Source organism: Amblyomma mixtum, chromosome 6 (genome assembly GCF_055824585.1).
Source record: "Amblyomma mixtum isolate Tamu chromosome 6, ASM5582458v1, whole genome shotgun sequence".
Taxonomy (NCBI): Eukaryota; Metazoa; Arthropoda; class Arachnida; order Ixodida; family Ixodidae; genus Amblyomma; species Amblyomma mixtum.
In genome coordinates this window covers 22,278,913-22,296,275 of record NC_143017.1, presented here as the reverse complement: position 1 = coordinate 22,296,275, position 17,363 = coordinate 22,278,913, and the positions used below count along the sequence as shown (strand labels likewise).

At 48.2% G+C, this 17,363-nt stretch overlaps 1 protein-coding gene across 1 annotated transcript; it reads left to right on the top strand.

Moving 5' to 3' along the window:
• Positions 1-15,226: 15,226 nt before the first annotated feature.
• LOC149338408 (uncharacterized) lies at positions 15,227-16,120 on the top strand. The gene has a single exon (XM_089550737.1). The coding sequence runs from the start codon at positions 15,227-15,229 to the stop codon at positions 16,118-16,120; it is 894 nt and encodes a 297-aa protein (XP_089406863.1).
• Positions 16,121-17,363: the final 1,243 nt, after the last annotated feature.

The window sequence follows — 17,363 nt, the reverse complement described above, 5'->3', positions numbered from 1 at the left end:
ATGAAACAGACAGCCGAGGGCGTATTTTAGAAGATTTTATTTTGTGCAATAACGTCTGCCTGCTCAACACAGGGAAACCAACATACTGCTCTCCGAGCTCAGGAAAAATGAGCTGCCTAGATATATCTTTTACCTCTCCATCTGTTTTTACTGATTTTAAATGGGACGTCCTCGATAACCCTTACGGAAGTGATCACCTTCCTGTATTAATTAGTCTATCATCATCACCGAAAGTCATCCCGAGCAAACCACGTCGTTGGAAGCTACACGTAGCAGATTGGGCGCTGTTTGAAGACATGGTCACTCTCGAGGACATCTTTTCGGATGAGCTTAGTGTCGATCAACTGAATGAAAGGTTCACAACCTGTATTATTACTGCTGCGCACCAATGTATTCCCCAATCCTCAGGAGTTGTACAACATAAACATAAATTCAGGTACACACAAGAATGTAAGGAAGCAAAAAAGAAACAAAACAAAGCCTGGGGGACTTTTCGGAGATACCCAACGCATCACCATCTTGTGAATTTTAAAAAAGGCGAAAGCCAATGCGTGCCGCATCCGCCATGATGCCGAGAAAACCTCCTGGAAAAACTATGTATCATCTATCAATATTTAAATTACATCAAAAAAGATGTGGGAACAGGTGCATAAATTAGACGGCAAATTCTCTGCCTTTACAGTACCATTTCTAACAGCCCCTGGAACACAAACAAGTATAGATGAACAGGCTGACATACTAGGACAACATTTCTCTGACGTTTCAAGGTCTTCACACTGCACAAAGGCATTCTTAAAACTCATAAACACAACTGAAACGCAGAAACTTCCAACGACTGGCACTACAAACGAAACATACAATACATTATTTACAATTCAGGAGATCCAAAACCTACTGTCCTCCGGTAAACAGACAGCACCTGGCCCGGATGATGTACATTATGAAATGCTTGCCCACCTGTCCGAAGCTGCTGTAGGGGCACTTCTGCAATTTTTCAACAAGATATGGGTGTCCGGAAAGATGCCGGAGACTTCGAAAAAAGCAGTTATCGTACCGTTCCTAAAACCTGGAAAGCCGCCCACCTACCCTAGAAGTTACAGGCCCATAGCTCTTACAAGCTGTATAGCAAAATCATTTGAAAGTGTGCTCAACGTTAGGCTAATGTTCATTCTGGAATCATGTGAACTCCTTGACATCCACCAGTGCGGATTTAAAAAAGGATGTTCGACAACTGACCATCTCGTCCGCTTAGAAAACACAGTTCGAGAGGCGTTCATACATCAACAACACTGTCTGGTAGTCTTCTTTGACATGGAGAAAGCGTACGATACCACATGGACATATGGGATTCTACTCGACTTGGCAGATCTTTGCATCCAGGGTAGGATGTTGAACTGCCTGAAGGATTTCCTGTCAGACCGGTCTTTTCAGATGCGCCTGGGTGCAACCCTTTCGAAGAGCTTTGTCCAGGAGAATGGGGTACCGCAAGGCTGTATCCTAAGTACTACTCTTTTTGTTGTGAAAATGAATTCCTTAGCAAAAATAATTCCCAACTCTGTTATGTATTCCAACTCCGTTATGTATTCCGGCAGGTACAACTCACATTAAACAAGCTAGAAATCTGGACAGACAAAAATGGGTTCAAGTTCTCTCCACAGAAAACAGTGGCTGTTGCTTTCTCGCTTAAGAGAGGCTTGCAGATCAATCCGAATTTACACCTAAATGGAGCCACACTACCGGTAAAACAAGAACATACATTTTTAGGAATAACATTTGATAAAAAACTTACATTTCTGCCGCACATAAACAACTTGAAAGTAAAGGCCTCCCGTGCAATGAATATCCTTAAAGTACTCTCAAGAAAACGCTGGGGATCTGACAGAGCATGCCTCCTTCATATCTACCGTTCTCTTGTGCGCTCATGTCTAGATTATGGGAGTATAGTGTACGGCTCGGCAAGGCCTTCATATCTAAAAAGATTAGATCCAGTTCATAATCTAGGTCTCCGCCTTTCTTGTGGAGCATACAGAACGTCTGCAGTAATGAGCCTTCTTGTTGAAGCAAATGAGCCATCACTAGAAGATAGAAGAAAAGCACTTACATGTGCATACATTCTTAGCATTAGGTCGCGAACAAGACACGTGTGTTATTCAATCGTCACAGCATGCCCTTCTCGAATAATATTTACAAATAAGCCCTAAGCAACCAGGCCTTTGCTAATGCGGTTTGACGAAATCTGCCGAGAGGTTAACTTGTCGGAGACATTACCAAATGTTGCAGAACGTTGCGACGCATTCGCCCCTTGGTACAGTTTTCCGTCGGTCTGTGATATAAGTCTTACACAGTTCAACAAGAGACAAAGTCCAGCAGAACACATGATACACGAGTTCCTTACACTGAAGGAAAAATATGATAGCTGCACCCAGTTGTACACAGACGGATCGAAAACTACAGGTTATGTTGGAAGCGCAGTAGTGGAAGGGAACTGGGAAAAAATAGTAAGGCTTCCTCAGTGTGCATCGGTTTTTACAGCCGAGTGTTATGCTGTGTATCTTGCTACGGAGAAAATAATAAGCTAGAACATCGAAAACAGTATTATCTACACAGACTCCCTTAGTGCACTGAAAGCACTACAGTCCAGAAATGCAGTCATGCCATCACTAGGTACTGTCATACACAACATAACAAGGATCATAACACAAGGACATAACATAAAATTATGTTAGGTTCCAAGCCATGTTGGAATTGATGGTAACGAGAGAACGGACGCATGCGCTGCTCAAGCCCACAACAAAGAAATACAGAAAATAAGCATGCCACATAATTATTGTATGAAGCTAGTTCAGAGCAGACAGAGGAACAAATGGCAGAGCACATGGAATAGTCAGATAAATAACAAGCTACACTTAATAAAACCAATATTAGGAGAATGGAAATCATGCACAGATCAGGAACGCTTTATTGAAGTGATTTTATGTCGTTTACGTATCGGACACACACACCTTACCCACAACTTTCTACTAACAAAACATGACAAACCTACCGGTGAAAAATGCGGAGATGAACTCACAGTAACTCACATCTTAATCTCATGCGTAGAACTTTAAACACTCAGAAACAAGTTTTTTACCCCGTTCTACAACCAACACATCCCTTTTGATCCTTCATAGGTTTTAGGTGAAGAAGCTCTTATTCATAAATCAAGCGTTTTTAACTTTTTAAAAGAAGCCAATGTACTCTCGAAACTCTCAATAATGGTCAGTTTTTACAACTTGCGAATTTTTTTCTAACCACACCTCAGCCACCCTCTCGTCGTGAGAAGACGGCTGAGGGCACTATTCCTTCGGTTGGGGACCTCAAGACCCTTGCACAGCCAAGGATGGCTGCTGGGGTTACGACCCTTTTTAAAGCATTTATCATAAGTCTCTTCTAAAATTTTGTCTTATATTTTTACTAGGTAGCACGAATTAACTTTTTAGGCCCTTTACACCGCCTTTCATTTAGACTTTTGTATAACATCTATTAAAACAACTGTCTATACCCTGTGCTTGGCGCATGATATCCTTAGTCGCTTGTGCGCCACTAAACTCAACTCAACTCATACATACGCGGCTTCCCTCTGCCTGGCCAGGGCCAAATCAAAGTTTCGGCCTACGCCGACGACGTGTCGCTTTTCCTAAAGGACGAGGATGGCTATGCCGCTTTTTCGCGGCTGTTTCACGAGTAGAGCGAGATATCCGGGGCCCTATTGAACAGGACAAAAGGAAGGCGCTAAGGTTTGGCACCTTCACACCGAACCCTCCGGGCGAGGTGGAGTGGGTGCAGGGAGTGAAAGTCCTGGGAGCAGTATTCCTCGCCAGCGGAGAAGTAGCCCAGGAAACCTAGACTAACCTCCGCACGAATGCTGAGACACGCCTCTCGGTGGCGTCAACTTTCCGAGTTTCAACAGCAGATCGCAGCCATATAGTGAAGTCCACAATCCTAGCCGCATGTTTTTTTGTCGCCCGCGTCGCAAATCCGCCGCGTACATTTGCTCGCAGGCTAACCACGGCCGGTGGCTCTTTCATTTGGGCGGGGAAAACCGAACTTCTGTCACAGTTGTTCATGCGCCTTCCATCGTACAAGGGTGGGTTCAGTATAACTTGCATCCGCACCATGTGTAATGTGCTCGCTTTGCGAGGAGTACGAGATGTTGTACGCAACCCAGACTATCCCGGGAGGACACTCCTCGCATACTTTCTGGGTACAGCACGTAACGTGTTTTTTGCACAACACGTGGTTGGCCCTGCAGAAGAACAGCCGCCGGCATTTTTCGTTAACTCGCGTCGCACACTGGCGTCGTTGACTGCCAGCGTGCCCGATCTGGATGTTGATGAAACCCCGCCCTCCAGGATGTGTGAAGCACTAACGGTCGCTGAGCTGACCCGCGAACAACTCCAGAAAACGAGACGGGCGCGCTGGCGCCAACTGACCTCAGCGGCGATTCCTGCAGATGTCAGGGACTTCGGCTGGCTGCTAGGCTGGCGGGTCCGGCCCACAAGAGACCGCCTTGCGGCGTGGGGCGTGGCGCCCTCCGCCCGATGCCCGCAGTGCGGTCTCCTTGAAACTCTGCAGCACGCAATGTTTGAGTGTGTAGTTCCACGCACCTCTTGGATACTAGTGTCAGGCATGTTTTTAACCCACCTGGAAGCGCGCACTAGTTCACCCGAAGTGTTTAAAAATACCCTCTTGTGTGTCGGCATGTTCGCTTAGTGGCGGTAGCGTGGAGTGGCTTCCTTAAATGGGCGACCGCAAAGAACAATGTTTCCAATGTTGCAGCGCCTCCGCACGTGCCTCTTTGAGCTAGCATGCGTGGACGCTCTGTCAATGAGCGAGGCTGAGTTTTTGCGCAAATGGTCGACATACTTCATCGTCCTGCGCGGCGGTCGAGTGTCGGCGTCATTACTGCCCTACTGACGTGCTCAGTGCAGCGGCACTACGCATGTGCTTGTATGATCAGACCTTTGAGTTCAGCCGTTTTGTTTTGTATCTTTGTTGCCATCGAAAAAAATAAACTTCTCTTTCCACGCCGCCGCCGAGTTATTCAGTTCTTTGCGGGCGCAAGCCAGCCCAAATAAAGAGCTTCGTCGAAAGTCTTTCTTGCTATCTTAATGACCGCTGGACTACCGTCACTACAACGCGACATCTGGTGGAGGTGCTGACCTGCTACCCTGCTATTCCCCTCACGATGGAATTTGGCGCGCATCCAACGCCCGTCGTGCTTCGCCAGCCCCGTGAGCCACCGACATTCCGTGGAGAACCATACGAAGATGCGGAAGACAGGCAGTACTTGTACGACCGTGTGGCAGCGCTGAACACCTGGGACGACAGCGCTAAGCATCGAAATGGTTATTTCGCATTGGATGACACTGCGAGAACGTGGTTTGAAAACCACGAATCTTCCCTCACGACTTGGGCGACCTTCAAGAATCAGCTAGTGGGTACGTTTACCAGCGTCGTATGTAAGGAAAGAGCGGAGGTCCGGCTTCAGTCAAGAATTCAACGCCAAAACGAGACCGTGAGAGCGTATGTGGAAGACATGAAACGCCTTTTCAGGCGCGCCAACCCCGACATGACTGAAGAAAAGAAGCTGTCCTTCCTGATGCGTGGCGTGAAGGAGCAGCTTTTCGCCGGCCTGATCCGGGATCCTCCACAAACCGTCGCCGAGTTTGAAGCTGACACTTCAACCACCGAAAAGACCCTTGACGCCCGGACCCGACACTAGAACCGACCACTTCAAGTGCTGACGACAACCGCCCCACAAGGTACTCCTGCAAGCGAGTATAACCTTAGAGATCTGATACTCGAAATTGTTCGTGAAAAACTTCGCCAACTGCTGCCATCTCTAACACAGCCGACGCAGGAGCTCAGGTGGCGTCGCTCACAGACATTATCCGTGAAGAAGTGCATCATACACTTGGCTCCCCGTCACCAAAGACACCAACGGAAGCTACAGCTATGACATACGCCGCAGCACTACGCAGTCCTCCGCCTCGACGAGAACCCCCAAGCCCTTTTCGTCGGGCACCAGCTCTAGAAGAACGACGTCCCCTTGTTCCCACCCGCCCGCCTTATGAGCGAAGCAACAGAACCAGGAAATGCGACCAGTGGAGGACTCCCGACAACCGCCCACTATGTTTCCATTGTGGTCACGCCTGGCACATACTTCACCACTGCCCGTACAGACGCATCGGGCTGCGAGGTTTCGCCATCTACGCCCCTCGACTGCTCCCCGGCCAGCGACTACCGGAAATCGACGACTAAGTGCTCGGAGGGGAGTACGTGTCTTCAAGCCGTCTTTCCCGCTCCCCGTCGCCGTCCACCGCACGATTTGCATCACCGGGCCAAAGCTACACCGCGGCTGTCCGAGGAAGGTCCCCTAGCGCTCGTAGGGGAAACTAAATAAAGCAACCTGGGGAGGTCAGGTTGCTTGCCGAGGAAACGACGAAGATCCTCCAGCGACCACGCCGTAAGAAGACACCGCACCCACTACGCCGATGCCGTATACAACGACAACCTTAACCACGATGCGAACCACCCTCAAACCGACGCCGCCATCAAGAAAAGCTTCAACCAAACGCCCCACCCACAATTCGCATACCCGACGAAGCCGTGAGCCGACGCCGAGGACGACGTGCAACTCCACAGCCAGGACATCCGACTTAGAAGTGGTTATCGACGGCCGGAAAGTCGCCGCTCTAATCGACACAGGAGCCGATTATTCGGTGATGAGCGGACCATTCGCTGCGCAGCTGAGATTCCGCAATGCCTGCATGACTGCTGAGGTTTCCACTGAGGCAATGCTTTCTCGTAATCAATGAACGCTATATATAGGGGTTGGTTATATCCAGTGCTTTTCTCTATCGCCTGATAGATGGCGTGAATGCGTGAATGCGGAATGTGGTCCAGTATCCTTTGTAATAGCTTGCCTGATCATTTGGTCGATAGAAGTCTAAGGTTACCCTGATTTTATTTGCAATTACCTTAGGAAATATCTTGTATGCAATGCACAGTAAGCTGATCGGTCTAGTTTTTCAAGCCTTTGACGACGCCTTTCTTGTGAATAAGATAATGTTAGCGTTCTTCCAGGCTTCTGGTACGCTTGATGTCATATTGCATTGCGTGTACAGGGTGGCTTGTTTTTCTACCACAATCTCCGCTCCCTCCAAGAGGCATCAGTCCTTTAAAAAAACAAAAAAAGATGCTAAAAGCAGCTTTATTATGCTACTGCAAAGAGGGTTTCCTTGTCCCCACCTGAAAAGTGTGGCCGGTGACAGGTAGAGACAGGAAAACCCGCAAATACCACCTGTCACTGTTGGAAGGTGTATTCTTGAGACAAGCGCTGACGCCGCCGACGCCGGATAGTTTTCGCGTTTTCGGCTCTCCGAATGCTACCACATTGATAACCCCTTTTGTCCCTGCAAACTTCCTCCTGGGCGGTATATTTCATTTCTTTTGAGTAAATTAACTATATTCCAGTAAACGAGATTTTTAATTCGTGATTAATTCCCATCTGATCATACATTTTCCAAGCAGTGTGAAATTGGAAAACACATCTGCTAACAAAGGCAACCGCAATGCGGACGAGCGGCACGCGCAGTTCCTACAACTCGAAGTTTTCAACTGTAAATTGTGGAGTCTCACTTCCTGAAGCGACACGTGAGCCGATTCACTAGAGGAGGATTGCGGGATAATTGAGAGCGCCAGGAGTTCTCTATCGTTCGGCGGCATTGCATAGCACTCTAGCGCCTTTTGCGTTTTGCCTCCATCAAAACGAGACTGCCGACGGCGGCTTTGAACGCAGGTTTTCCGGCTCATCAGCCAAGTGCGCAAGCCTCTGACTCACCGCGGTGTGGACCTCGAAAGCTCAGATAGTCCGGAAGCCCGTGTGTAAACCTGCAAGGTTAAGGCTCGGCCTTCTTTGGTATTAAAAGAAAAGAAGGTATCTGTATTCGTATGTGGCTCGGTTAGTACGCGCGCTGAACTTTGGCGTTGCCCCTCTTCTGCTAAGTTTCAGAGAGACATCAAAAATTAAAAAGAACCATTGTGCTATTGTGCTCAGTCCCTGCCTTCATTTTCGCTTTAAAAAAATAAGATGATCCCTGCTCATGCTCTGGCAGGTGTAGACACCGTTTGATATTGGTTCCCCAATTATTGACAATGACAGAAGAACTGCTTGAATGGATGAGACAGTTTTAACGGGCGGCGCATGCGCTAGATTTGTTCATTTTTAGAATAGTCAAGGGCTCCTTTGTTGACACTACCAGTGAGTTTATATTCTTACTTTAAAACCATGATCTTGGTACCATGTTGCTTTCATGGATAATAGTTTTACTCTTTGCATGCTTACTTAAATTCTCTTGGTGAACCTGACATTCGCGGACCGTTTCAAGATGCTCTTACTGTCTCATACTTGACATTACCCGTTTCAAGGTCCAAAGGGAGGATTTGGAAAGCTACTCTTTGCACGATTGAGTTGGTACAAGTATATTGAACATTTCGAAAAGGAGCAGACGCAGATGAAAAGGAGGAGAATATAGACAAGGTATGCGCCAAAAACAAGGTTTGTTTTGAACACAGTTGCTTGATATATCTACATCTTTCAAATACACATTCACTTCATACTCAGCGGCTGTCTTTGCTTGCTCCGTCCATTGTCCCTGTGTTGTTTCTTTTCGAATAATAATTTACGAGCCAGGTCAATATTCTGTTGTACTATATTTTATTGAACGCCAGGCTGAAGCGCATGGAAAGCTAACTCCTAGATATGGTCTTGCTCATGAGGTCCTTGTAGAATAAGCGGTAGTTGTGGACGACGGTCGCTCTGAAAAATCAACACAGGCGTGCTTTACAGTTAAACATAGGCGGGAAAAAATCGCACAACCCTACTGCCCCTCTCGCCTTTACTCATCAATCCACGTGCCCTAGGTTAAGTCATAAACACAGCTTCAGCGCCCGCCCCGGATGCGCACTGTTAAAGCCGCACCTGCTCTCCCATCCAAGCCTGTCTCACGCCCTTTGTTGACATTGTCTTCGGCAGGAACCCCGCACAGAAGCTTTCGCTTCTAGCACTGGACGCGCTTAGGGGTGCCGTCTGCCGCGAACAATGTTTCCCAGACATCTAGCGTTAAAAAACAAGCCGAATCTTCCGCATCATAGCCGTCACATCATTAATCATAGGATTAAAACAACTTAGTGACGCATTGCTCTCCTGATTTTATGACGGTTTAAACGCGATAGGGTAGCACTTTTGGTGAGCACTTATATTCTCTACTGTGCTCAGCAAATTTCTACCCGTACCCTATCTCTATGTGTCTCTCGTGTTCCTTCAACCGCACATTCAAACAACGGCCAGGTTTGCATAACTACAAATTATAGGAAGACAGCGGAAGGACTTAAACGATGCTAAACTTGCGCTGAACATACTCGTAGGTGTGCGGCACACCACATCGAGGTTTTCTGCTTCTTGTGTCTGTTCTAGCTTTGCAAGAGAGCTGCGCTGCTTGTATTTACAAGTGATCTGTTAAAGAAGACACAAAAGAACGGCCGGGCCATTCTTGTCCGCCTTCTTTAACTGTGTCTGCTGAAATACAAGCAGCACAGTTCTCGTACAGCGCCGCTGCAACTAGCCCAGTTCCAAACGCCCCTTTTTCTGACTACTGTCCTTCAGTAGTGTTGCAGCTATAGCCATTTAGATATTATGACAGCCACGGAATTCGCCGAAGTAATAAAGCCACATTATAAGCGCACAAAATAAATGCATGTGAGAGCAAGGGGAAGTAGACACAACTTTAGTTGAGCATGCGTACAACCGCGCAGAAATTACGACTTCGGGCATTGCCGATGCAATGCTATCCTTCCTCCTACCTTGTTTAACAGTACATAAAAAAGAAATTGAATAAACGACACAATCGTAAATTCCTAATATTGTTAGGTTTCGGAAGCACAGAATTCTATTGGCTTAAGGGAGCCAGTGACTAGCATGAGTACCGCGTAAGCATCGATATGTTTTGCTTCTAGCGGTGGCAGATGCCAAATGGTAAACACTAAGCGGGTACTACGATACGGGCACATACAGCAGGATTTTTTGTTCGTTGGGGAGCATATATCTACCACTCGTCCTAAGTAAGGTGTTCTGATTATTTCTACCCCACGCGCATAGGTGCCGCTTAGTACACCATACGAGGTGGCCAATAGTAACGCCAGTTTCTGAAAGTGTTGTAAGCAAAATATACCGCACTGATTGGTTTTCCTCGCACTAGGCTGTGCATCTGAGAATCTAAGAGGACAATACTTTGGGACTATCTAATCGAAACAATCCTAGATGCCGAAGAAGTAAAGCCAGTGCACTAATCGCATATAAATGAATTGAGAAGCTATTGAAGAATAAAAGTTTTGTGCAACAAACGACTCTTTTCCAGCACTGCTTCGAACAGTTTTATCAAACACTTTCGTATAAATTTTGCCAGTATACAAATTGGCATCCAAAAAGTCGTCTGACATTTTCCGGGGAGTGAAAAGGCAAAGTAGGCTCATTCCAACGGTACTTTCAATCAATTTTTACGCAAGACACTCGTCATCGTGTTAAAATCAGGCCCAGGAATGCTGCAAATGTTTAACATTCAAGCGTTTCTGTTATATCTGATCTAGACTAATACCGCTGTTTTTAAATCTCGAAGAGAAGAAAATAACCGCACGGAATCCTGATCAGTTTTTGAATGTGCTGAGCCTCTCAGTAAATTTCTTTACTTATATTTGAAAAATCCCTGCGTGAAGCAGCGGTACCTTCGGAATGGAATATCGCGAAAGCAATCGGCGTGCACAAATGAGGTAGATACCGACACACATTCTGCCTATTTCTTTTACCAGCACCCTTTTGAAAATACTAGAGCACATCATTTTAAATCACATTACCGAGTTTCTAGAAGAACAAAGCCTTATTATCCAAATCAACTCGTTTTCCCTCTCTGCTTACCCATCGTTACACTCCTCATTGAAGCCCTTAATAGTTTTTCGTTAACAACGAATAACCATCAAAGTTTGATGGAAGACAAGTCGTCTTGTCCAAACGTTGGCACGCTCCCTGACGCTTTCCCCTTCCTTGTTTACTTTAGGCTTGAAAGAAACCCGTATGCCTGCCGTCTTTCTACCACAGACATCAAAGATACTCTTCATAAGCTCTTAATTGAGAATTTCTCGACCAAACTGCTATTTAAACTGAACAACTTGTCTGGAGACGAACCAATTCCTTCTAGCGTTCGTGACTCCCTCCCAGACGGGTTTCATCTCGCAGAGGTTTGGAACTGCACTTCGGAGACGGTTGGTGTTCGATCTGATCTCCCCCGGGGCCCAATGCCTTCCTCCGCTTTAATTTGATCTCTTAATTATAGACATAATGAAGAATATAAATACCAATGTTCGTCTTCTCACAAAGAAGTTAGTGATGTATCATGAAATAAAAACTAATAGTCAACAAATAAACCTGAGCAACGTCGTAAAACGTGTCGCACAGGGATGTTTTAAATAGTAATTTGTTATCAATACAAAACAATTTTCGTGAACATTACCTGAAAAACGCCGTCAAGCATTTATTATCACCTGAACAACATTCAACACAAAGCTCACGAGTATCGGTAGCTGGGCGTATCAATCACACCTGACCTTAGGTCCTCATCGCATGCTCAAAATTACACTACCCAAAATACAAACAGGACGTTTCTTTCTTAAAGATGCATTACGCCATTTTGATGACATGGTAGAGCAACTTGTACAAGGAACTTATTTCGCCTTGTTCTTGAATACGCCAACATAGCTTGGTTTCTGCATATGAAAATCACGTGGGCATGTTATAATGCATGCAGTGTGAGGCGGTCTGGTTTGCATTTACTGATACCACCACGCTCATTACCCATTTCAAGTTCATCGTGCATGCTCTCCACTTTGACTAATAGAGCGAAGGTATATAGTCTGAAATTTTATTTTTAATGCTTCGCAAACCTTTTGATATTGATCCCACAGGCTTCGTTAGTGTCAACCATTAGAGAAATAAAGTTTTGTGTCTTTTCTACTGTTTGCACCAATTCGTATACTTGGCATATAGTAATTTGAGTTGTCGTTTGTGCCCCTTTGTGTCCCCTGGTATGCTTTATCGTTTGAAACTTTGCTGAAATCCGTGCTATTTTATTATTGTACCGACTCTGTTGGTCAGCTTTGGATTGATAGTGTCCCCTAGTGGTGACTGCAGTCCGGCGAACAGGAAAGCAGCGAGAATGGGTTCTAAACGAAACTCTTTATTTCGGCTGACTTGCACCCGCAAAGAACTGAATCACTCGGCGGCGGCGTAGCAACAACCGTACTCGCCTGTCGTCGAACAGAATGCCCGTCGCTCTCGGCCGTGCTCTTTTTGAAGCTGGTAGAGAACTTTCGAGATAAAGCTTGGAAAGTTAGTTGAACATTCTGGAACAACGTAGAATGGTTCCACCTGGATGCGATCTAGGCGCGTTTTGGATCACAAACAAAGCGATAAAGCGGCGTTCCGGCAGCTTTGAAGACTGAACAAACACTACACAGATTCGCGGCAATAGTATATTAAAATCAAATAAATAACAGTGAGATACAATGAAAATGAAGCGCAGCCTATTAATTCCGCAAAGCCGCCACAGCAAGTATCCCACTTCACTTTCCTTCTATTATCATCACTGCACACGGCGTAAAAAGCGCCATTGACCGTTTCCCGTTCAAGACCAGTCCAGTGCTCGATGACATCAGTGCTAAACTTTTAACACTAAGCAGTCATTTCTCAGCACAGATATTTTCACAAACGTTCCAACAATCACTCGATTCTGGATGTATACCCGAAGACTGGAAAACAGCTCACGTTCTGGCAATACATAAATCTGGTGATAACCCTGTTTTCAGTAACTACCGACCTATCTCGCTAACATCAGTTAGTTCCAAATTTCTTGAGCATATTCTATACACTCACATTATGGCCCATCTCAATAGAAATAATTTGCTTGCAAACAATCAGCAGGGTTTTCGCCCGAAGCTTTCATGCCAAATAAAGCTTTATGAGTTGGTAACGGACCTTCATAATTCATTGTACCTGTCTCATTAAGTAGATGGTATTTTTATTGATTTTTCAAAAGCTTTCGACCGTGTACCTCATAAACGACTAACACTGAAAACACGCAGCATCGAACTCTACGCCAAAACAACTCAATGGCTTGAACAATTTCTAACAAATCGTTCTCAAGCGGTTAACTTAAATCATAATATTTCCAGCCTAACCCTTGTAAAGTCTGGCTTCCCTCAAAGCTCAGTAATACCTAACCCTTGTAAAATCTGGCTTCCCTCAAAGCTCAGTAATAGGACCGCTTTTGCTTTTAATATATATTAATGATATAGCACTAAATATTGCAACGAAGGCAAGACTGGCACAGCTCACAGTTTCAGCAAAGTTCAGTGCACAGCAGAGAACTCCCAAGATGGCTGACTCGCTGACCGAACCACACACACACTTCGTTTCATTGACCAACACACGCACACTTCGGCTTCTTCGTCGGCGCGCCCCCGTGAGCACGCGCCATTAACCCCTCCATCAAAGCGGCGGCCCGACGCCGGAAACGAACACGGACGGCAAAGGTAATGTTCGGTATAGAGAGCGGAGGAGAGAGAACACGGAGAGCTGTTGAGCTGGTAAAACGGTGGGTTCCAGCCTGTCATGGTAGGGCTTCATGCGCACCACGTGGACACTCTCGGTCGGATGGCGCCGACGTGGTAAGGAGGTCGTGTCCCGCGGAACAACTTCGTATGTGACATCACTTATACGACAAACCACCTCGTACGGACCGAAGTAGCGTCGGAGAAGCTTTTCGGAGAGTCCGCGGTGGCGCACAGGTGTCCATACCCACACAGAATCGCCGGGCTCGTACCGAACGCATCGGTGTCGGAGGTTGTAGCGACCAGCGTCGAGTTGTTGTTGATGTCGAATCCGGCACCTTGCGAGTTGGCGGGCTTCTTCAGCCCTCTGAACGAATGTGTCAACGTCAGCGTAGGGGCCGATGTTTCCGTCGTTGTGAGCAGCGGGTAGCATAGCATCCAGCATGGTAGTGACACACCGTCCGTAGATAAGCTGGAAAGGTGTAAGACTGGTAGTCTCCTGTTCTGCCGTATTGTAGGCGAAGGTTGCATAAGGAAGAACTTCGTCCCACGTGCGATGCTCAACGTCGACATACATGGCAAGCATATCTGCAAGCGTCCGGTTGAGGCGTTCAGTCAAGCCGTTTGTTTGGGGATGATAGGCTGTTGTCTTCCGGTGATTGGTGTGGGTGAGTTCGAAGAGAGATAGCATTAATGTCGCCGTAAAGGCGGTTCCACGGTCCGTGATGACGACTGATGGCGCACCGTGACGCAAGACGATGGATGTCATAAAAAACTGAGCCACTTCTGCAGCACTAGCGTGGGGGAGCACCTGTGTCTCAGCGTACCGCGTTAAGTAGTCCGTCACCACAACAATCCATTTTTTCCCAGAGGAAGACAATGGGAATGGGCCCAGCAAGTCAGTGCCCACTTGTTGGAAAGGTGTTGTAGGCGGTGGGATGGGCTGGAGAAGCCCTGCGGGTTTAACTGGTGGCGTCTTTCGTCGCTGGCAGTCACGGCAGATCCTCACATATTGCTGGACTGATGAGAGCAACTTTGGCCAGTAATACTTCGCACAAATTCGGGCAAACGTCCGCGTAACACCCAAATGGCCAGCCGATGGCTCGTCGTGGCAGGCGTGCAAGATTTCTGGACGGAGTTCGGATGGCACAACCAGAAGAAAGGTTTCCGTGTTATGGACGAAGTTCCTCTTGTAAAGGACGCCATCTCGGAGACTGTAGGAACCCAAACCTCGAACGAAAAGCCGCGGAACAGCGACGTTAAGGCCCTCCAGATGCTCGATGAGCGGACGTAACTTTGAGTCAGCCCGTTGACGCCGGACCATATCGGACGACGTGACGAGAGCAAAAAACGGAAAGTCGTCCTCCGTTTCGGCCGGAGCAACGTCGGCAGGTGCACGTGACAAACAATCGGCGTCATTGTGCTTACGGCCGGACTTGTGATCTGTGCCGGTCCTGTCTTCGTTACATTTTTGGTGGAGGTGCGGGGTACTTTCCAACATCTATGTGCCCCGAAGGCTGTCTATATGAACACGGATTTGACTCCGATTCATCGCAGTGCGAGCCGCCGACTCCAAGGTCAGTCACCAGAGTTCGGCCCGTTATCCCCTAAGACCAGGGCTCCAGCCGCGACGCGCAGGACTGACGCGGCACATATGGCTAACAACGGAGACGCGGCAGCTATGGCTGACAACGGAAACTCAACTGCTCATTTCCTGGTCCTCCAGCCGCGAAGGCCGCCGACCTTCCATGGCGAAGTGTTTGAGGACGCGGAGGACTGGCTTGACCAGTTCGAGCGCGTTGCCAGGTACAACGGCTGGGATGCGGAGCGGAAGCTGCACAATGTTTACTTCGCTCGTAACGACTCGGCGCGGACGTGGTACGAGAACCACGAGACAACGTTTACTTCTTGGGAACGGTTCCGTAGCCAGTTGCTGGCGACTTACGTCAACACCGACCGTCGGGAACGAGCTGAGTCGGCACTGCAGTCAAGGAACCAGCGACCCAATGAGAGCGTCGCATTGTATTATGAGGACATGACACGACTGTTCAGAAGGGCGGATCCAAACATGGCCGAGGACAAGAAAGTGCGCTACCTGATGCGCGGGATAAAAGAAGAACTGTTCGTTGGGCTTGTGCGAAACCCACCTAACACCACTTCGGAGTATCTATCGGAGGCCACTACCGTCGAAAAGACCCTGCAACAACGCGCCCGCTATTACAATCGCGCCGTGAACACCGTATCTCCTGCCGACTTTGCGGCAGCCTCCAGCGACTCCGCTGACACCCTGCGGGAGCTGGTTCGATCTATCGTCAAAGAAGAGTTGCAAAAAATGCACCTCTCTGCCCAGTCGCAGCCGCAATGTCCGTCGTTAGCACAAATTATCCGAGAGGAAATTATCCGAGCAGGCGGTCCCTGAACCTGTTGCCCCTGCTGCCCTTACACCGCCGCCCCCGCGCCAGACGTACGCGTCGGTACTCCGGCAGAACTGCGACCTCACCCCTTGGAGCGCACGCCCATCTGCTTCCCAGCCACGGCCCCCGCCTCTCCCTGTGTTGGCCGAAGCGAGGCTGCGGAAGACGGATGTGTGGCGGGCACCTGACCAGCGGCCCCTTTGTTACCACTGCGGTGAGGCTGGCCATATCTTGCGGTGGTGCCCTTATCGCCGAGCTGGAATTCGTGGATTTCATTCGCGAGTCCCCTGTCCGCTCAATGGCGAACGGCCCCGCGAAATTGAGGAGCACCTGTCAACGCGCCGGGATCACACTGATTTCCCTCGCCCTTACTACCGCCCACCAACCTCTACCCGCTATCGTTCGCCGAGTCGCCGTCCTTCGACAAGCCGTTTCAGCCGCTCACCGAGTCCTCGCCGGGGAAACTAGACACAGCGGCCTGCGGAGGTAAGGCCGCTGACAAGCGAACAGCCGAACATCCTCCATCGCGTTCCCGACCAGACGACGGCTATCAAATGAGGACACGTGACGATCACAAATGATGTGCAGCTTCGGACTTACCGGTCGATATCGACGATTTAGCAGTTACGGCATTGGTTGATACGGGAGCGGACTATTCGGTTATGAGCAACGAGCTAGCAAAGGAACTGAGGACAGTTTTAACCGCGTGGACTCGGCCTCATATTCGCACAGCTGGTGGGCACCTAATCACCCCTGTTGGCCGGTGTACGGGGAGAGTCACAATCGACAGATTTGTTTACGTTTGTGACTTTGTTGTTCTACCTCACTGTTCGCGCGATGTCATTCTCGGCCTGGACTTTTTACAAGCAAACGGCGCCGTTATCAATTCAAAAGAGCAGCGCGTGATGTTTTCGCCGACGCAAGCAATTGAAAGAGCCGACCCAGACGACTCCAGGATGCCCGCCCTGCGTATTGCTTCTGATGACGTGACGCTGCCTCCGCGGTGCAGCATGATGGTCCCCGTGCAAAGTGACTCGCCTGGTGATCGAGACGTTATGGCAGAGAGAAACGGCAGCCTTCTACTCGAGAAAGGAATCTGCGCTGTAAGAGGGCTTGTTCGCTTACGGTATCGCTCTGCGACACTCTTGATCACCAACTTCGGAACCGAGTTCGAGCCTATTGCGAAAGGAACGGCCGTCGCATACGTTACCGACTTCGTTGAGCCCGCAGAAATATGTGCTCTGGATT